Source organism: Solanum stenotomum, chromosome 5, assembly GCF_019186545.1.
Source record: "Solanum stenotomum isolate F172 chromosome 5, ASM1918654v1, whole genome shotgun sequence".
NCBI lineage: Eukaryota > Viridiplantae > Streptophyta > Magnoliopsida > Solanales > Solanaceae > Solanum > Solanum stenotomum.
Window position 1 is genome coordinate 7,544,771 of NC_064286.1, and position 21,420 is coordinate 7,566,190.

Here is a 21,420-nt window from a genome sequence, read left to right on the forward strand (position 1 = left end):
TTGGGTTATTGGGTAAACCGATAACCCATTAATAGTTAAGACTATAGTAATTTACTACTTTTACATATACATAAGTATCAGTAAATATTAATCTCAATATCTTAATAGTTATATCTTTGTCATTTAGCCATCAATTCATACTTCGTTGTGCCTTTGAATTCACAACTTTACATTATACAAATCGTCAAAACCTAAAGTAAGAACCATATTCCTCTTGATTTCTCTTTGTCCTACACATGTATTGTTCTTTTCATGTTAGTTATTATTATTTTTATTTTATGAGCTTTTGTAAAGTTACATTATTGTCTTGTCGTGTCAAATTTATTAGAGAAACCATATATTTGTTTTATAAGCATTTTCTTATTGGTTAAATTGAAAACCGAACCGTTAAGGACCAAAACCGATAAATCAAAAACCGATAAAAAATTATCTTATCGGTTTAGCGTATTTAAAAATCGAAAACCGAACCGATAATACATAAAACCGAATTGAACCAACCAATGCACACCCCTAGTTATCATCATTGGATATCTCAGAGTTTACTTCCTCTAATGTATGTTTTTTCTCGCTGTTTTGTTGTCTCCTTAAAATTGTATTGATTATTTTCCGTTTGGTATATATATGATCTCACTTGGACAAAACTTTCATCCTTTTAATGTTTTTCTTTTTTTCCTTCTCATTCAGCTCTACTAAATATTTTTTGTGTGAGTTATGACTATTTTCAACATGCTTAATTTGAAGAATATGAAAAAAAACCTCTCTAAATAAAAGTATTAACCTACAAAAGATATGTCTATTAACATAGATTTGTTGTCCTTTATGTCCCAAGTTATTGCTGAGCATTTGAGTTATCTAGGTTAGACTCATTTTTATTTTTTTAATGTTCGAGAATATTTCTTTAACATGAGTCTAGAAACCAACATTTTGATCTACTTGTACTTTCATAATGCAACAACTATACATATTTCTGAAAAAAGTCATAAAGTTGCATTGATGAAACATCTAGAAGGGCCTTAGCAGTAATTTAATGAAGATTGAATTTCTAAAATGGTAAACAATATTATTTTGCTGTTGTTTCAAATTTATTTTCTCCTTCTATAAATTTTGTTAGAGTAACAAAATTTCAATAACGAAATGTGGAGAACGTTTGACCTCAGACAAGTAGATTGTCTATAAAAAAAATTATTTATGTTGTTGTGGTGTACATTTTTAACGGTCTTAACTTATTTATAACTAATATTTATTATCGAAAACTTTTAAATAATTTATTTTTAACAAGGAGTTATTCTAACCATAAAATTATCAATTCTATATTTTTCATGAACAAAAAAATAGAAAAAAATATGTTTAATCGCTACATAAAAACATCACTCAATCTTAACAAGACAATTATGCCATCAAACATATATTATGATAAATTATGTAAAAGATAAAAATGATTAGATATCAAGATATTTTTAATCATTCATTTTATATTTAAAAATCTTGAGATATGTGATAATGTCAAATCATTTAATTTATGTTGAAATGTTCATAAAACCTGCTAATTTTTATTTTTTTTAATTTTTATAGCAGTCAATTATTAAAAAGGCGGTTCAAAAACTTAGAAAGATTATTTATGCCATTACCTAGTTATTAATACTTGCATAACTTAAACGGACAAACATCTCCTTAGCTCTTAAGTTTTTCCGTTGACCCCTCGTAAAATAATGGTAGGTTTTGATCCTTTCTTCCGCCATGTTTACACATAACAAAACATCTACACTATTTCTCACCTCTAAATTCGAAATTGTGATTTTTATCGATCCTTAAGCTTAAATTTTGTTCAATTCTCCTTGTTAATCAATGATCAATTTCCTTCATTTTTTGTAGATTGAAGAAAAAAATTGGGATTAATGGGTAATCAAGGTCAGGATATGTCGATGGCAATCTACAAAAACTCGAATTTCACCGGAGGTTGCTTGGAAATCCGATTGTTTTACGTACGTATAACGCCATGCGCTGTTGATACCGTACCGGACCACCTTATACTCCGCCACCTCCGCCGTGAGATGGGAGTAACGTTAGAGATCAACAGTTCGCGTATTCCGGCTACTGATACAGCCATCATAACCCTCCGACGTGATCGGGTTGATAAGGAATCGTCGGAGGTAACGTATGTGAGCACGGATAGCGTTAGGGTTTCAGGGCCGGTGGAATTTGAGGTACATGAGAATGAAAAGGAACTAATACTTTGTGGGTCGTTGGAGAGAGTAGAGACAACGTGGGCTAATGGTAATGTTTTAGAGAATGATTCAAGGAGTGGATGGAGCATGGATTGTTACACAACAGCATCATTTGGGAATGATGGATCAGCTTTTTTTCAGCCTAAATTTGGGGTTTCTTCGCCATCAATTGAGGTATACATAGCGGGTTGTTGTTCAGGTGTCCCTGTGATTCTATCAAAGACAATTCAGGTCAGCCCGAGAAGGAAGTTGCCTAGACAGGGCATGTTGGATGCAATTCCAGAGGATGAGGAGGTTGCGAATGAGCAGGGAAGCTCAAATGGATTCGGACGACAAATAAAACCATTGGTAATGCAATTATACCTTTTATCCACCTTTTCCGTGATCAGAAAGAAAAGAGGGATAACATAACTCTATTTAGATGAAGTTAGTAATGCTATTGCTGTGGGAAGGTTCACCATTAGATGGAGTAGCAAGTAATTTCACTAATGTGGAATAATTCTGTCTTAAATTGTTGTTGTGTTTTACCCGGGTGACTAAAATCTAGTGATGTAGCTCTTATCAAGAAAACTAAAATTTAGTAATGTAGCACTTCTGATATGAAGATAAAGTAGAGCTATACAAAACCTTTAGTAGGGAACAACAGCTTAAGGTACATATGAATTGACAAGGCTTGGCTTGACCTTGTGTGCTCAATGTGCAAAAAACATGGATCTCTTGTGCTTTACACCCATAATGTCAAACTTAATTTGGAACAACGCTTTTGACATAGACAAAAAAGAAAGAAGCTGTTGCATTAACTTTATGTTTCTTCAAACGACACCACTGACTGCTACCTCCTCCACAAGTTTGAGCAAGTCTATGTTGTTAAGCATCTGATAGCATTTTTTCGTACAAGTGACCAGTCTCACATCTTTCAGTTTCACCTGCTCTAAGACCAAAAAGTGATGCAGTAAGGGGTCAAATACCTTAAGAAGTGCTTATTGCATAAGCACTTAAAATGGAAGCATTATGTGAGAAGACACAATCATGAAGATTGCTTACAAAGCATTAAAAGATCTTTCTTAGGTTACTTGTATTTTTGTGTGAACAGAGATACATGGACACGTGGCTTGTTTGATATATACCATGGATGGCTCGTTTGACTCATATAGACACTTTTACATGGATTTAACATTTCTTGGTGTAGTGTCACAACAAATGATGGAATAGTGAAGCACTGCTCAAGAATTTGAGATGCTCAAACAATACTTGTTTGAGAAGTACATGTCTCTTCACTCGGCCAAGATCAAGTTTTTTTGAAATGGGAAGATGATGGTAATAGCATAGAGAGAAATTAGCTATTCTTTGGTTAAGAAAACAAATTTCTATAGTAAGATTAACACAGAACAGCTCATTATTCCTCATCCCCACCTTCATACGACGTGATTATCCTGAGTTATACATTGTTTATATAGAAACTTAATTGGACTTTGGAGTTCTACCACCTCCCAATCCTAAAAATTCTTCCTGAATCTCAAATCCCAAAAAAACTTCTCCAATTTGTAAAGTTTTAACTTTTAACCCATTGGATTGTCATCTCCTTTGGGCATGAAATTCTGAATATGTTTGGGAAAGTAATGCTTATATACACCACTTGTGGCTCCCAAAACTAACCCTCCTTCCATCCCATCCCAAACCTTGAAAGACATATTTGCACTATATTCTTTCCATCAGTTATGTACTGCTCCACAAACCGCATCCATAAGGCAAAGTGATGCTTTTGTTCTTCATCCCCCTTTAGCGATTCCGTATTTATCCACTATCCCCTCCTATCAAAAAGCTTGTTCTTCGGATCCAAATCTCCCTAACCATTTACCCAATAAAGCTTCGTTGAACGCCCTTAGATCTTAAACCTCATGTCCACCCTAGCAGTACGAGTCGTGAAGATCTACCACCTTACCAAGTGAAACTTCTTTGTCTCGTTTGATGAACCCATAGGAAGCTTCTTTGAAGTCTTTTCATGTAGTAGGGATACTCTATACCATGCTCTTAATACAAACTTTTTCCCCGCTTTGGACAAGTATCTTTTTTGATATCCTGCAAGCTTTTTCTCAACCCTTTGTAGTACCATATTCCAACTTGTTCGATCTTTGTTTGAATTATCTAGTGGCAAGCCAAGCTAAGTGGTGGGAAGAGCTCCAAATTTGATATTCGTTTGAAGCACCTAGTGGCAAGCCACGATAAGTGGTGGGAAGAGATCTAATTCTACAATTGACACAGTGCTAAAACCTTTATATCCTCCACCTCTTCAATTGGTATGATCCCATATTTTCTAAGGTTGATCTTTAAGCTTTACACTACCTAAAACCATGTTAGCACATATCGCAGGTGTTCCAATTGGATCCTGTCAGCATCATAAAAAGCCAATGTGCCCATCTTCATTATTATGATGTCCGGGAACTCCTAGTTTACATGTCATAGGCCTTTTTGTGGTCCAACTTGCACAAAATGACATAACTCCTTACTTTTCTCTAGAATCAAACGCTTCATTAGCCATCAACACTGCGTTTAGTGTTTGTCTTCCCTTTACAAAAGCATTTTGTGAAGTGGATACGGTTTTGTCCTAGACCCTCTTATGTTCTTCTAAAATGCTTGTCAGTGGAGCCTTTGATAAGCAGACAGTAATCTGTCCCTTATCCTAAAAGCTGAACACATTATAACTTAAAAAATTTACGCTGCTTTAGATTTGAGAGAGATTTTTTCATTTCCATCTCTCTCTTGCGCGCTCTATTTCTTTCCATTCTCATCTCTGCCCGAGTCTCTAATTGAGCTTCTGTGTTTCTCTTTCTTCTCATTCCATCTCATGTTATTTTTTCTTATGGTTGTCTCTTCCTTCACGATTAAGTTTTAAGTACCCTTAATTTCTTATTGACTAATTGATGTCGACATAGTTTAATGATCGATAATTATGTCCTCATGAAAAAGTAGTTTTTGACTGCTGATCAAATGACAATTTCTTATTGACTAATTGATGTCGACATAGTTTAATGATCGATAATTATGTCCTCATGAAAAAGTAGTTTTTGAGTGCTGATCAAATGACAGTTTAGTTTACCTGTTTTAAGAGATGACAATTAGTTTGCTTACATTTACTGCATGTTTTAGCAGACCACAGAGGATATGGATGATTATGAGGTGGAGCAGAAAGCTGGATATGGATTCTATTCAGACGACATGTACCCTGGTGAAGATGGTCAGCTCACCTGGTTCAACGCAGGAGTGAGGGTTGGTGTTGGGATAGGCCTCGGGATGTGTGTTGGTGTTGGAATTGGGGTGGGACTACTTATGCGTTCATATCAGGCAACCACTAGGAATCTGCGGAGGAGGTTTTTCTAGGCTTCTAACTTTCAGTCATAGTGAAATGGACTTCTTGACTGGATTCTAACTATTGGAAAAAGGACCTTTATGGTCATTAAAGTAGTGCCTCATCTTAGTGGGCAGCAGGCAAAGGGAGACACCTAGTGCTGCAGCTGAAGAGTGGTTACATAATTATTAGGTGGTGTGAGGCTGTAAGGCAATTCATATCCTTGTACAGAAGCTGCAGAAGACATTCATCCACGGATCATCTGTGTTGACTGTTGAGTGTATACAAAAGCCCCAGGCCGAAAAATCCATGTTAATGTGTTCATATGCTGTATTTAAACTGAATATCTTGTATACATGTCCTTTTTTTTCTGGGTTGGTTTAATGCATCAGCTTTGTTGTTAGTGTGTGCTGAGGTTTGTTATTAAGGTTAAGGCTTTAGAGAGTTAACATTCGTCCTACAATTTTGGTAGTTGCAATAGGTGCTTCGGCGTAACAAATTTATTTTGTAAAAGTACTTGGCAAATTGTTTCTATAAACAGCTTGTTTTGGAGGGTTGTAGCATATTGTTGTACAAATGTATTGTGTTGTATTGAATTGTATTGTTTTGATGAATGCATTGTTTACTAGGTTGTATCGTTTTTTGTTGTTACATATTGTGACCCATCAGCAATTTGAAGAACTCTAAATGACAAGGAAAGGAAATGAGAAAATAAGGTACTGGTGTCGTCATCAAATATATCGTTACACTAATTGAATTTTTTTTATGATTGAACAATGATGATTTAATGCTTGATTGTAGTTTTACTAGGGTGTTTTCTCCAGCTTCATATCCTATGAGCGTGCATTACTCCTAAGCTTTAATAATATGCTCTTGTTTTTGTTAAATCTTCATTTTTGATGGTTGAATAAACATTTTTTTTTTCAAATCAAGATGTTCTTTGATAGAATAGGAAAAACAATAAGGCAAGGTATAGGTCACCTAATTAATGAATCTATGTGATAAAGAAAAGTCATTCTAATTTTTTTTATATAATAAATTGTTAAAGATATTATTCAATTGAAAGTTTCTTTATCGATTATCATCAAACAATTGTTATCAATCATTATTATCAATCATATTTATCGCCAATCAAATTGTAATCATTGTCACACAATTACCACCAATATACCATTGTAAAACCAAGGTGACTCCACCTAGGAGCGGGCAGCGTTACAGTTATACTTACGAGGTTTTTTTTTTAGAAGGCAATAATTTAATTCAAATTTTATATATGTATTTTTTTTAATATATAAATCCGACCCATAAAGATGACTCCTTTTCTAAAATCCCATCCAAGAACAGTTGAAATATGATTTGATTGAAGTAAAGACTTGAAATATATTTTGTTTATTTGTTCCATCTCATTCAAACATTCCATTTTTTGTTAAACTTCTTCTCCGTTGATTCAGAGTAGAGCAACTTCTCTGGCGATTCTTCTGCTTCCTTTGTTTGGGTAAGTCCCTCACTCCCTATTCAGTTTTCTCTCACCATTTTACTTTGTCTTGGCGCGTAATTGATAATGTTGTGGTACATGACCATGAGATCACCGGTTCTGAAAACAGTCTCTGCGGGTAAGTTTGTGTATAATAAAGCCTTGTAGTGCGGTTTTTCTCGAACCTTAGTGCACCGGACTGACTGATGTTTAGTATTTACAGAAAAATCCCAGCCATATGTTACCCTCTCCAGATTTCATATGATAGAATATGAATTGTGAATTGTGAATTGGGTGTGCAGTATGTTGTATCTGCTTATTTAGTAGAAAAAGACTCAACTTCTTAATGTTGTACTTCTTTTGCTTCTACTTTTGATTGGTAATTGTTTCTGCTTTCCATGTGATAATGTCTTGTGAGTTCTGGTGATTTTGTGTTGATTGGTTACCCACTCAATATTCTGAACATTTCTATCAAAAATACCTAAAGAAAATTTAGAAAAGGAAATAAGGCCACAAGAGTTTAAACACCATATGGTAAGCGTAGGCGGTAGGCCACAACATCAACAACATACCCAGTGTGATCCCACAAGTGTATAAAAGTGGTGGATTAATTAGGCAGCCCGTTATCCTTCCACTGCATTGAGTGGAAGCTATTCGTTGTTCTGTGAAACCAGCCTTATGCAGTCTGCCCCATTCTAAAGACCAAGCAGCCCATACTTCCGTTTAGACTATGTGGCCCAACTCCGTGCTTAGATAGGGCACAAAAGTTTTAATACCATTTGGTAAGCTTTTAGAAAATCACCATCAATAACTCGGTCTAGGTCCGACATAATCCTTTGTTCCATACTCTGGGGCTATTTACAACTACTGTTAAGTTGTAAGTTTCATGTTATCTTCCAAATTGTCAATGTTATCTTAACATTTCAAATCTAACAGTTGAAATCAATTGAAACCTGTTTCTTTAAATCCAGGTCTGTCAAGCAATACTAGGATGTAGCAGAACTTCATTAATGATACTTATAATAACTAATATGGAGTAATGTTTTGTCCTCTGAGATTATTACTTCCTATAACCTAAATTAACTTATGCTACTTCCTATCTTGGCCTCTCATTATGTCCACTTTCTAGAAGGGTAACTTTTCACCCACTTTTTTCAATTTCTTTTGAGTTCTGTATTGTGAAAAGTATATCATGAAACTCACTAATATATCAAAGAAAAACTTCAGATTTCGTCAAAATTGTAACTTTATTTAGACTTTTAGACTAACATATTTAAAATGTAATAAAATTTTGTGGCAAAACCAAGGGGACAAATTAATTGGAAATCTAGCCATTAGATACTACAACATACCCAATGTAATCCTAAAAGTGGGGTCGGGGGAGGGTAGAGTGTAGGCAGACCTTATCCCTGTCTCGTAGAGAGAGAGGGAGGTTGATTAGAGTGCTCATTAGGTAAACTGGGTAAACAAACTGGCAAACACTTACATGCATATCAAGTTCTATGTTTATGCATGTGGACATTCGTCGAGGAAGTGCTATGTTTGTTTACTCTGACTAGCACTGCAGTTTTGAGCAAAACCGATGCTGAGAACTCCCAAATTGATGCCCTTTGTGCATTTTATGATAACTTTTTTTTGCTCTTTTGTGACTAATTTTGTGTTTTATTTTTTTGGTTCCATGTGGATCTGATGCTCCTTGAGTTTGCATATGTTTGTACTCTATGCATTTTACCTTTTGTATCAATAAATCACTCAACTAGGTCTTAATTCCAAATAGTTGGGACATCTATAGGAATCCTTTATATCCATTTTGGACCAATGTTGTAATTTTTGGTAGATGAAGTAAAATAGGGTGGGGCGAAAGATGCAGGAGTTTTGGTTGGCTAGCATTGCTCCATTGGATGCATTTCTGTTTTATTATATCCATAGATGCCTTAGGCCTGAAATACAAAATAAAGGCTAGGCTTACGAAGAAACCAGTGAAGATTTTGCTACCCTTGAAAGGTTTGTCAGCCTTGCTTCTGTTGTGTATGTAATAACCCAGTTCTTAGTAAGTGATTTATCAGATAAATATTGTATCCACAAAATTCCTAACTTACAGAAGTAATGTGGTCACACTACATTAGTGTAACATGGTTACTGAATCTAGTTACAAATACAAAGATGAAAATCTTCAATTACATACTTTAACCTTCCACTGATTCTTTGGTTGGGAATATTGTAGTTGAAGCATGAGCAGTTGAGTTATTTACTTTTCTTGTGGTTATGAATTAAGATCTTGGGTTGTTTTGTAATTTGAGCAATGCATTGGGAAATCGTCTTTCTGTATTTTCTCAACTTCTAATATCACATGAACAGAACAATTTTCCAGAAAAAACGAACATCTGGGAATTTCACATATCAAAAGAAAAAAAAAGCACACTTGGATTTTCATAGTATTGAATTCATGAATCATTTCTGGGGTAAACCGTTACTGGAAAATCAATGAGATTTTTAAGAGGCGTCTTACTCTATGTATTTCCTTTCAAGAAGTTCAAAGTTAAGTTGTTTCTAAATATAAAAAAAGTGTCATTATTCTGGAAACATGCTAAAAAGATGTGAAAAAGAAAGTGTCACATAAAAGGGAACAACGGGTACTAAATAATCTGTTCCTTTAGGTATCGTTTGATAGGGTGTATAAGAATAGTGTTGAATATGGTGTATTAGTAATGCTTGTATAGTTATGCTTGCATTAGTTATGATGAGATTATTTCTTATGCAGTGTTTGGTTTGGTGTATTAAAAATAATATGCATTGCATAATTTCTAAAAAGTATCCCTCACAAAAACTCGAGTGGCAAAAGGAGGATGATTTGTGGCTTACATCGCAGGTTCAAGCCCCACACCATGTAAAAGCGAAGCCCGATATTTAAGTGGAGAAGGGTAGAGGGGCGGGCCCATTATCCACCGAGTTTAGAAGGTTGTGATTGGTCCAAAGGCTGTTCACAAACGGATTTCTCGGTTATCAAAAAAAAAATGGTGGAGAGGATGCGGAAAATGTTTTGAGGGACAATTGTGTCTTTATTTATGCTAAAGAGTGTATTAGTTATATATACCTTAATACCAAATAGAGTATAATTAATGCTTGCATTAGTTATACATAGGTTGAAAAAGTATACCAAACAAGTTACTAGTAATACACGATGCTAATGCATGCATTATTTTTTCTAATGCACTCTACCAAACAACCTCTTAGTGAATATACTTTTATTGATAGAATCTACAATAGGGGACAAGCTTGAGAGAGAGAAGAGAATTGGCTGGTGAGATAAAAGTACCAAATTTGTGTGATATTTCAGAATTTCCAAGTAAAAAAGGAAATATGTATCTATTTCAAACAGTCATAAATGCATGCAGAGAATACAAGAGAGCAAAGGAGGGGGTTGGATACTTAAAATCTCAACAACTTTCCTATTATCAGTATGTATAAATAAATGTGAGTTTACGACAGGCCATAGGATAGAGAACATTGTTTGTTCTGATGTCGCAGTCGGTGGAAGAACTGCCATCTGACGGTGTTTCTGGCCGCCGATGCGCGGTATGTTTGACCAATCGCCCCTCCATCCTCCACCTTCTCCTCTACAGAGGTCTCCAACACCATCTTTGCACCGCCTGCGTACTGGACTCCCACCCTGGTTCTTTCTGTCCCACCTGCTTCGATGTCTTCCTCCACAACCCTCCTCCCCCTCACCTCCGTCTCCTATGCAAAAAATGCCCCTCTATCTCACACCTCTCTTGCGTCCCTGATGTTGCTTCCGCCTCCGATGATTACTTGTGCCCTCCTTGTTCTAACCCTAATTTCACTTTCTTTTGTGTTACTCCCAATCATGCTAATAATGCCATTGAAATTAAGCCCCATTTGGCTAAACAGTTGGTTGCCGCTGCTACCATTGCTTCTGAGTCGATCCACAATGCTGCCGTTATGGCCAGGTATAATGCAGAGATTAGGGTCAAGGAAGCTGTGGTAGCTAAGGCTGAAGCTGCTGAAGTTTTGAGAAGGTTCAATAATCTGTTGGACAACTATGGTCATCAGTTTGGTAACGATACGGGGGAAAACAAGATACATGAAGCAAAAGGATGCTCCTCTCAATCTCCAGACGCAGATGATGATACCCTTGTTGATTAGCTTAATTAGTTACAATTCTAAATCAATGTTAAGGTTTTTCTTTGTTCTTTTTCTGTTATGTGGCTGCTGGGATGCAACTTCACTCTATTTTGAATGCTTGGTTATTTCAAGGGCTGCTTTTGGCAAATAGAGGAATTGGAATTATTCAATCAACTGTATCTAGCTTATTTTTAATGCCTTTCTTTCATTTTACATTTTCCCTAGATGAGTTCCATTAGTTGCCATGTTTTGTTCACTGTTGTTTTTCCTTTTCATTACTAATTTGGTTTGCTTCACTTGAGCCGAGGGTCTTTCAGAAACGACCTCTCTACCTCCACGAGGTAGGGGTAAGGTGTGTGTACACTCTATCCTTTCTAGATCCCACTTTGTGGGATTTCACTGGGTATGTTGTTGTTTACCTGGCAATTGCAGCTGTAAACTAGGTCATTAGAAGTTTGTCAGTGATGGGGGATGTCAAAGACCAAATAGATGGAGCAGAAAATTCAATGCCATCTTCCAAACAGGAAGTTGCGTTCACATTAAGATTTTTGCTTATCGTTTTATATTTAAATTGTAGTACAGAGCTTTGGATATATATGTACCATTTTGTTATTACAGGAGGAAGTTGTTAAAAATAAATATGGAGGAATCATGCCAAAGAAACCACTTCTAATCTCTAAGGTAGTGGACCAAGTGGCATTACCATGCTACATTGCTTGTGCTTTGAATGTCCGCAGTGTTTGGTCAAGTTCTCTCTGTTTGAAGTAACCCGTATTTGCTGTCAGGATCATGAGCGTGCTTATTTTGATTCTGCTGATTGGGCTCTTGGAAAGGTACTGGTCCATTTTATAGTCTCACAATTTTGTTACAGTCGATGCTTATATTATGGTTATCACCTAACCCTTATTATGGTTAATGATCACAGCAAGGCGTAGAGAAGCCTAAAGGGCCACTTGAGGCACTTCGGCCAAAGTTGCAGGTATTACGTCAATTCCAGTACACCTCTTTTCGAATAGAGTTGCTTTTGTTAACCATTCTTTAGTCATTCTGCTGCAAATTTGAGCCCTTAAAGTACATTGTTTGGTAGGTTTTTTTTTTTTTTGGGTTGGTCAATGCTACATGGCATCGCTTCGTCAAACGATGAAGTAATGGCATTGTCTCCTGAAGTTAATGTTCCAGTAATTGTTTTCCTTTACCTGATTTACTGAGGCATTTGGATTAAATACTAGTAGCAAATTCAAATATCATTTGGAACTCTTCTTTTAAAGTCCTGCTGCCATTCCATTTGTCTAGCCAAAATAAGGTGTTGTCTCCATTCCCTACCTGTATCCTCACGTTATGATACGCTTCTTGTCCAAGATTCATAGTGCCCAATTGCAGCCACAGAAGGACAATCTTTTATTTTTTATTTTTTAATTTTTTGATGACAAGGGAAACCCGCAGCCGCTACCCTTTGGGTGTGCACAAGGGGTTTTACCGCTTCTATGCAATAGCTCGCAAACCACATAGGAGAGGTAACCCACACTAGGCAAGCCCGGTGCAACGAGCTCGACCCAGAAGTTAAACACCTTGCTTTTGCTGGCAATGGGTTTTGAACTTGAGACCTCCAAAATGGAAGTCCCAAGTCCAAACCAGTGGGCCACCCCGAAGGGTAATCTTTGAATTTCCTATTGTAAAAATCATTGAGATAAAAAATTTGCTATAGCATGCATGAACGCATAGTATGTGAGTATTTTACTGCAAGAAGTAAAGAAAAAAGTCTTCGTTTTAGATAGTAATGCATGGCAAAACAAATGTTACCTTTAGAACACAGATAGAAGCAGTAGAATCTATTAAAGACAGATAAAATTTGGGGGGCAAAAGTGGTGCAGAAGCTTGAGGCTTAAGGATGAATACCCAGTATTGTATAGGGTTTCATGCCAAAGGGAATTATCTGTCAATAAGTTAGCGGGATGCAAGGTTTGGGATTTGAGGTTTAGGAGGAACTTCTAGGACTGGAAGGTGACCAAGCTTCAGAGATTGCTAAATTTACTCCAAAAGCAATGTGAGTCAGTTGACAGACCTGATGCTTTGAGTAGGAGTTGGGGAATGACTTAAGTGTTTTCTGTCAAGTCCTTCTATGAGAAGCTTCTGGTGTACGTGGAGGTTATCTTTCCATATTGTGCGGTATGGATACCAAAGGTGCTGAGGAAGATGTGCTTCTTCACGTGGTTAGCTACTAGAGGGGTGATTTTGACGGCAGATAACCTTAGGAATCGAAAGGTCGTGTTTCCTATGTAAGGAGACTGGTGAGGATATGTATCATATTTTGTTACTTTGAAAATTAGTCACGAGGTTATGGGAGGATATGTTACGTGGTCTGGCGTCACTTGGATAATTCCTAAATCTGTGAAGGAGTTGATGTTCAGTTGAACGAATGGAGCTAGGAGAAGAATACACAAGGCATGGAATGTTGCTCCTCTAGCTCTTATGTGGGTCATTTGGACTGGGAGAAATATGAGAGCTTTTGAACGAGTGGAGATGAACTCTGCTCAATTGAGGAGTAGTCTCCGATCCCTTATTTTCCTTTGGTGCGTATAGAGGATTGGGTGTCTTTTGGAGAGAATCATATTCTGTAGGTCTCTCTTTTTTGGTATATCTTTTGTATACAGCCAAGTGACCTTGTTATTATCAATGAAAACCTTACTTGATTAAAAAAAAAAAGATGAGAGGAAAAACCTCTTTTAAAGGATTTTAATACGTTGTAGAAGCAATAGATTATGCTAGAGGAATTTTAGGTCCAAATTTCTTCATGCCTTGTAAAGTTCCTGAATCAAGACATTGGAATACATAATTCAAGTACGTAAGTTTGAACTAGTACAGACTCCGAGTTCTCCATATCCTTAAAAATTAGATGAGGCAGGTCTTTATTCCCTCGTGAATACAATCAGTTTTACTATATCAGGTTTAGATGCAGTTAGTCTGGTACAAACAGTAGCTGATAACAACAACAACAACAACATACCCAGTTGAATCCCACTAGGTGGGGTCTGGGGAGGGTAGGGTGTAAACAGTAGCTGATAAAGTCAGCAAATTTGTTAATGGCTGAAACGTTGCCTAAAACTGTAAATCAGACTCCTGAAGTCAAAGACCAACTCAAGGAGAGCCATTGAGAGGAGACACATAATTTCGAGAAAATGAAAAGTGAAAATAAAAAATATAACTAAACAGACAGTGAAATTTCTTTTTGACAACGAATAAACATGTGGAGCAAGTAGAATGGCAGAAAGAAAGAGCAACCCCACAAAATTCAGAAGAAGATAATACAGACAGATTCAGATATGGGTGATCATAATATGGAGATGAGGAATTCTGAAATGAGCTTGATTCAGTGGCTTTGCACAACTTAGACACGTGAATAAAGTAACGAGTAGGTGAGTAGGTGTCTGGTTGGCAGATTCTGCGGTGGTGATGAAGTACCCAGTACCCACTCGATGTATGTTAGGAGGTGGGCTCAGCAAATTTGGAAGGGCACCCTAAACACTCAGATTTACGACATGAATGGGATCCAATTCCTATTCGAGTTCCAGTCAAGGAATTCGGCAGAACATACTCTTTTGGGAGAATGGTGGAGTCAGGGAGTAAAACTGAAGCTAGACTGGTGGTCGCTGACCAAAGGAGCCCTCCCAGAAGACACAAGGTTTGATTGGTTTCGGGTTAGAGTTCTAGGTCTTCCACTTCAGCTTTGGAGCAAAGAGGTTATGAAGATGATAGGGAAAGTATGTGGGGGTTTGTTGGAGAATGAAGAAGAAACAGAATTGAAAAATCATCTGAGATGGGCTTGTATTAGGGTTAGAGGTCCCAAAGAAAAGATCCCTTCGTTGATCGAAGTTTCTGACGGCGGTCTCATCTGCAAACTCTCAGTATGGGTTGAAGCGCCAGTGGCCCACAGGAGAAAAGAGGTGGATGATAGTCCTTCTCGAGGTGTCACTATTGCAGCAGAGACAAAAAAGGCTAATGTTGTTGTATTGGGGAGGTTAAACTTGAGTATATATGGAAAAAGGGAAAGATATGACGAAAGGAGAATTTGCACTAAAAGTGATGACAATCAGGAGTTGATTATTGCCGCACTGGGAGGAAGACTGATCCAGCCCCGTTGTGGTCTATGCTGAGCCGAGACCTTCACAAATTGATGATAGCCTAGATATAGCAGACATACCTGAAAAGCAAACTCATGGGCTCAATAAAATATGATCAAATTGGGTAAACAATTTGGAGCCAGTTTCAAGAGGTGTGAGAAAGAGTTTGCTTATGAAACTAGATCAAAGGAGAGAAAAGGAGGAGTTGAAACGGGTTAAGTCTAATACCAACGACAATAATTCTGCAATTTCAGAAGAGGCGACGAACCTGATTTTTTATATGAAACTGAAGGATGGGAAACCTTGGTCCAGAGGGAGAAATCTAACACTTTCAACAATGAAAGCAAAAATGATCTCTTGGAATGTTAGGGGCTTAATATTGAGTGTAAACGGGATCTTGTCAGAAATCTAATTCACCAATGGGGGGGCAGATGTCTATGTTTTAGTGGAGACTAAGATAGAAAGGCCGGTAGATAGTATCTTGCAAAGCATTTGGAGTAACAAATGGGTTGGGGAAATGCATAAGGAGGCAGTGGGAAGTAGGGGGGGATTTTGATTCTCTGGTATAAAAGAGTGGACTTATGAATTAATGGAGAGTGGCTCTAGTGTATTACAAGCAAATTCCAAGGGTTAATGAAGATCTTACTTGAATCCTCTGTACAGTATATGCTGATTACAACAGAGAGATAAGAAGAGTGTAATGGGATGAGTTGACTGCTGTTAGAAGCTCTCTCAATGGGCCTGGGGTTGTCTGTAGGGACTTTAATGTCATCAAGTATCCCATAGAATGAACACACTATTATAGGAGTAATGGGGCAATGGCAGAATTTTCATCCTGCATTGAAGAGCTTGAACTGTTAGACCCTCTTTTATTTGGAGGGTCTTTTACTTAGAGAAGAGGCGACAACCACAGAATTGCTTCCAGGATAGAAAGGTTTCTTCATTGTGCATAATGGGAGGAAAACTTTCTACACATTAAGCAAAGCTTACTATCAAAACTCGGGTCAGATCATAACCCAATCTTGCAGACTTGTGGAAATTGGGAGCTGAAAAAAATCATATTGTAAATTTGAAACATGGTAGATGGAAGTTGAGGGATTCAGAGAGAGTGCTACTGGGTAGTGGAGATGATTCTCTGTAAAGGGAAGGACTGGCTATGTTTTGGCTGATAAACTAAAAATGCTAAAAGGAAAGTTGAACGAGTGGAGTAAGAACATCAGAGGGAACTTGAAATAGAGAAAGGAGGACATTCTAAACCAATTCTCTAGTTGGGAAGCAATTCAAGAACAGAGAAACCTCTCTAATGATGAACTACTCTAGAAAACACACTTAAATTATGGAATTTGAGCAAGTGGCAAAGAATGAAAAGAGAGCCTGGAAATAGAGATCTACGGTACAATGGTTGAAGCATGGAGACACGCATACCAACTATAGACATAGAATTGTTGCAGCTCATAATTATGGATTTTAGCTTTTAACTTTTAGTCACTTAAAATAAGCCAATCCAAACACTACCTAAATAGGTAACTTATTTAGTTAACTTGTGAGTAGCTTAAATACATAGATCTCTTGGAAATTGAAGGGAATTCAATTACTGACCCTGGTGAAATCAAGATGGCAATCCAGATTTTTATCAGAATCCATACAAGGTGCCTGAAAAATGTGGAGACCTGAGTTTCAATTGCATAATAGTGCAATCATCTCAAATGAAGAACAGATCTAGTTGCTGAGACCATTTGAAGAGGAGAGTTGAGTGTATCAAACTCTTATGCTATGGAGAAGGCCCCGGGGCCAGATGGGTATCCTATGAGCTTCTCTCTATCCTTCTAGAATTAGTAAAGTAAGATCTCATAAACACTATTCAGTGCTTTCACACACATCAGGTCTTTGAAAAAAGCTTCAATGCTACTTTCATAGAATTGATTCCCAAGAAGATAAGGGCTTTGGAACTGAAGGACTTCAGAGTTCAGACCAATCAATTTGGTTGGTGGAGTGTATAAGATTATTGCAAAGCTATTGGCAGAAAGGCTGAAAAAAGTATTGAACAAACTGGTAAACAAGCATCAAATGGCATTTATTGAAGAGAAGCAAATTATGGATGCAATTCTCATAGCCAGTGAATGTGTGGATTCCAGGCCGAAAGGGGAAGAGGTTGGCCTTATGTGTAAATTAGACATAAAGAAAGCTTATGGTCATGTAAACTGGGAATTCCTTGTGAGCATCCTTAGATTTATGGGATTTGGGAACAAATGGTTGAACTAGATTAGTTTTTGTGTTAAGACTGTAAGGTTCTACGTCCTCATTAATGGAGAACCTACAGTTTTCTTTCAATCAGACTTAGACAAGATGACCCCTTGTCTCCCTTTCTCTTCATTATGGCAATGGAAGGATTTGATAGCATGATGAGAATTGCTGTAAGCAACAGGTGGATTAGAGGGTTTCAAATTGGTGGCATGAATGGGGAAGATATGAAGATCAGTCACTTGTTGTATGCAGATGACAGACTAATCTTTGTGAGCCAAAGCTTGAGCAGATATGTCACATTAGAGTGATGCTACTGGTATTTGAAGCAACAGCAGGTTTGCAGGTCAACTGGGATAAAAGCAGCCTCTTTCCTATCAAGGAGGTAACTCAGATTCAGCAATTGGCAAATATTCTAGGCTGTAGAGTGGGGAACATGCCAACCACTTATGTTGGTATGCCATTGGGAAGCAAACACCAAGCAGAGGAATCTGGGATGGGATAGTGGAGAAAACAAAGAAAAAGCTAGCTAGGTAGAAAACACAATACTTATCACTTGGGGCCTTGGGGTAGACTTATCTAATAAATTCTGTTTTAGATTCTCTTCCTACTTATGTGATATCACTGTTCCGTATATCATCCAAAGTTGTTAAAAAAAATTGGACTCATTGAGGAGAAATTTTCTATTGCAAAGATGCAAAGAAGGGAAGGGGTACTGCTTGGTAAAGTGGCAAACGGTTTCACTTAGCAAGAAGGGTGAATTGGGCATCAGCAACCCAAGATTACAGGGTAACAGCCTACTGATGAAGTGGCTTTGGAGTTTGGAGATATAATGGTGAGGAGCAAGCTTTACGGAAGGAGGTAACTAAAGCAAAGCTTAGGGAGGCAAGTTCTTGGTGTACAGAGACGGTCACTGTTCTTTATGGAGTAGGTGTTTGGAAAACCATTAGGGCCTTGTGGCCTATGATGGAGCCAAATTTTAACCTAAAGGTTGGTGGAAATGGTAACAAGATTAAATTTTGAAAGGAAGACGGTATAGACCATTCTCCCCTTATAGAGTCTTTTCCAGATTTGTTCAACATTTGCAACAATCCAGAGGCTAGAGTAGGTGAATGCTGGTCCCCTCAAGGGTGGCATCTATCCTTTCAGAAGTTTTCTAAATGATTGAGAAGTGGAAAATGCGGCTTCATTACTGGGGAACTTGAGGGGTTCAGTGGCTTTACAACATAGTCAGATAGAATTATTTGGAAGCATGAGAAAGATGGTTGAAACATTCTGTCAAGAGTGCTTTAAAAGAGAAATTATTAATCTTAATGGGAGGCAGCAGTATCAATGGGATTATATCAGAATCCTACCAAGGTGAAATGCTTTACTTGGTCGGTAGTGAAGAGGGTTTGCCTCACTCAGAAAGCGCTACAAAAGAAAGGAAAGGTTTGGCATGTGAAAAAGGGATGCACAGATGTCTCAATAAGGAGGTGTGAGAAGTTGGATATGTTGGGTATGAAGAGAGTAGAGGTAGAGGTAGGTCGAAGAAGTACTGGACGAAGATGATTAGATAGGACATGACCCTAGATATGAGGATTAGGGTAGAATATTAAAAGGTAGTCAAGCGTTGTCTAGTTTCCCTTATTAGTATTATTATTTATTATTATTACTCACATACTATCTTGTTCTTCGATTTTATTATTACTTGTTGTTTTCTTTACTTTAGTTATCGTCTAATGTGTTGTTATTGTTCTCTTCTCCATTACGTTCAGCAAGACTAGACTGCCTCACTGTTGTATTTCCCTTTTTATACTTGATTTTACTATGCTTACTTGAGCCGAGTGTCTATCGGAAACAACTTCTTTTTTTTTGATAAAGGTAACATTTGTATATCAATCATCAGCTCAAAGCTGGTATCCAAAAATTTACATCATATCCTCCCTCCACACGTGTGTCGGGGATAAACAAAAGATAAAGAAAAAGAAAGAAGAAAAAAGAGAACTATCCCTAGATCCTCCTTTCACCTTTATAAGGACCCTAGAATGTCTACAATAGACACAGGGTCATCTATATACTCTGAACTACACCAATAGCAAAAAGTGATAATGCAGTTCATTTTAATCTTGTGCAGAGGGCTGCTCTTGTTATCAAAATTCCTAGAATTCCTTTCTTTCCATATGGTCCACCAAATAATAGTTGGGACAATTTTCCATCTACTCTTGTCTGTGCTGCCACTGCCCTCCATATTCCAGCTTTCTAGAGCCTGTCCTGTTCTCCCTGGAACAGTCCAACTTATACCTCTGAAGCTAGTAAACAAATTCCACAACTTCTCCCTTCACAAGGTAGGGGTAAGGCTGCGTAAACACCACGTTCCCCAACCCCGCTTGTAGGACTACATTGAGTATGTTGTTGTTTGTTTCGATTTTCATAAGAAACAAGTGTATCTTCTACATAAAGCTAGTATGTATATAGAAGATATCTATACCTGATATTAGAGAGGCCTTGACAATGTAGAGCATGGTTGTTAACATGTTATATTTGGCGTCATTTAGGCTCTAACAACTGTTCAATATTTATTTTGTTTTTGAATTTTGGATGTATAAAATGTAATTCATTGAAACTTATGATGGATGAGGAGCGACATGACCTCCATGTAGACCGTGTTTGATTCTACAAGTGTTTACCATTTGCTTTGTGAGCGTTATCATTCTGACATTTCTTTTGAATTTTCTTAATTTAGCCAACACAGCAACAATCCCAATACCGCAAGTCTCCTTGTGCTCCATCTGAGGGTGAAGGTATTTTTCTTTCTGTTCTCCCCCTTCAATTTGATCCTTGAAATTAACTTAATCTTTCGAGAAGTATGGACATGATTCAAGGATTTACAACAAAGTTTTAAGGGCCGGAGAAGGTTGTGTAACTGTCAAATTCGACTTACTGTTAATTTTTCATGATCCATCAACGAAGCGTTGTAAGACTTACTGTCTTTATCTCCCTCTTCTAGATGGAAATAATGCCCCATCTGAGGATGCTACTGTAAATGAATGAGCAGGTGATTCTCTAGCTTGTGATGTTCTTTGTTATATACATGCATGTGCAATTTCTGTTCAGGATTAAGAAAACAATATTAAGGATATAGAGGTGTTTTCATCTTTATTTGAGGCAACCAAATGAGTATTTGTTGGCTGGTTGATGTGTTGTAACATTAACTCTAAGAATCGCTATTGCAAGTCTATTGAAGCCTACTCTAGTTTATTGATTATTGAAAAGTAAACGCTCGGCCCTTCCTGGTACTACTTACTATTACTATGTAGATAGAGTCCTTCAAAGAGCTTTATCCTCTCCTTACTTAGCTTCAAGGTCTTTGATACAAAGCAGGTTTGGGTAGAATAATAGAGATGCGTGCAATTTGTACAATGATCATCATAAAAATATTTTTTACACTAATAATCCCAATGCAAACCAAATCAAGCTCTTATTTAAAAACAAAACAAACAAATGGAGCTAGGAGTTTTTAAGCGATAAATTTGTGAGGAGTAAGTCAGTAACTCTCAAGTGAAATTTAAGGACAAGCTATACATAATCACAAAAATATGAAAATATGAACTTCTGCCTTTGCAAAAAAAAATTTCCGACGTTGGAGGTATTTCTGGTCATTTTCTTGTAACTTAAAATGTTGAAGGACAAAAATTATAGACCACCACATTGAGGGACAAAAATTGAAGATCAACCTAAAAAAGGACATTTATGTGATTTGTCATTTCAAACTTGAAATAATGTTTTAAGAAATATAAATTATGAAAAAGTTTAAGAGTAACTTACGAGTTATAATAAATATTTTAAACAAAATATTTCTATAATTTATATATAAATATAATATCGATTTGA

The 21,420-nt window shown here is 37.0% G+C and overlaps 3 protein-coding genes across 5 annotated transcripts; all 3 read left to right on the top strand.

Annotated features, from left to right (window-relative positions):
- The first annotated feature begins 1,689 nt into the window (after positions 1–1,689).
- LOC125865647 (uncharacterized protein At1g01500-like) lies at positions 1,690–6,182 on the top strand. 2 transcript variants are annotated; one of them, XM_049545850.1, is made up of 2 exons: positions 1,690–2,573; positions 5,373–6,182. In XM_049545850.1, exons 1-2 carry the CDS (start codon positions 1,896–1,898, stop codon positions 5,601–5,603), a joined length of 909 nt encoding a protein of 302 aa, XP_049401807.1. In that variant the 5' UTR covers positions 1,690–1,895; the 3' UTR covers positions 5,604–6,182. The 2 variants fall into 2 exon arrangements, with proteins under 2 accessions (XP_049401807.1, XP_049401808.1); XM_049545851.1 differs by having other exon boundaries at positions 1,697–2,573; positions 5,376–6,182.
- A 718-nt stretch (positions 6,183–6,900) lies between these two features.
- LOC125866317 (uncharacterized) lies at positions 6,901–20,805 on the top strand. 2 transcript variants are annotated; one of them, XM_049546659.1, is made up of 7 exons: positions 6,902–7,066; positions 11,621–11,715; positions 11,807–11,869; positions 11,974–12,021; positions 12,114–12,167; positions 20,273–20,330; positions 20,537–20,804. In XM_049546659.1, exons 2-7 carry the CDS (start codon positions 11,653–11,655, stop codon positions 20,578–20,580), a joined length of 330 nt encoding a protein of 109 aa, XP_049402616.1. In that variant the 5' UTR covers positions 6,902–7,066; positions 11,621–11,652; the 3' UTR covers positions 20,581–20,804. The 2 variants fall into 2 exon arrangements, with proteins under 2 accessions (XP_049402617.1, XP_049402616.1); XM_049546660.1 differs by lacking the exon at positions 11,621–11,715 and having other exon boundaries at positions 6,901–7,066; positions 20,537–20,805.
- LOC125866316 (uncharacterized) lies at positions 10,057–11,540 on the top strand. Its single transcript, XM_049546658.1, has one exon. It carries the CDS (start codon positions 10,565–10,567, stop codon positions 11,207–11,209), a length of 645 nt encoding a protein of 214 aa, XP_049402615.1. The 5' UTR covers positions 10,057–10,564; the 3' UTR covers positions 11,210–11,540.
- Positions 20,806–21,420: the final 615 nt, after the last annotated feature.

Excerpts from the sequence above, each read along its gene's own strand:
- LOC125865647 (XM_049545850.1), top strand. The coding sequence starts at position 1,896 with ATGGGTAATCAAGGTCAGGATATGTCGATGGCAATCTACAAAAACTCG. Across the intron at positions 2,574-5,372 it reads GACGACAAATAAAACCATTG|CAGACCACAGAGGATATGGA; the intron begins GTAATGCAATTA and ends TGCATGTTTTAG.
- LOC125866316 (XM_049546658.1), top strand. The coding sequence starts at position 10,565 with ATGTCGCAGTCGGTGGAAGAACTGCCATCTGACGGTGTTTCTGGCCGC.
- LOC125866317 (XM_049546659.1), top strand. The coding sequence starts at position 11,653 with ATGGGGGATGTCAAAGACCAAATAGATGGAGCAGAAAATTCAATGCCA. Across the intron at positions 11,716-11,806 it reads TGCCATCTTCCAAACAGGAA|GAGGAAGTTGTTAAAAATAA; the intron begins GTTGCGTTCACA and ends TTGTTATTACAG. Across the intron at positions 11,870-11,973 it reads AACCACTTCTAATCTCTAAG|GATCATGAGCGTGCTTATTT; the intron begins GTAGTGGACCAA and ends ATTTGCTGTCAG.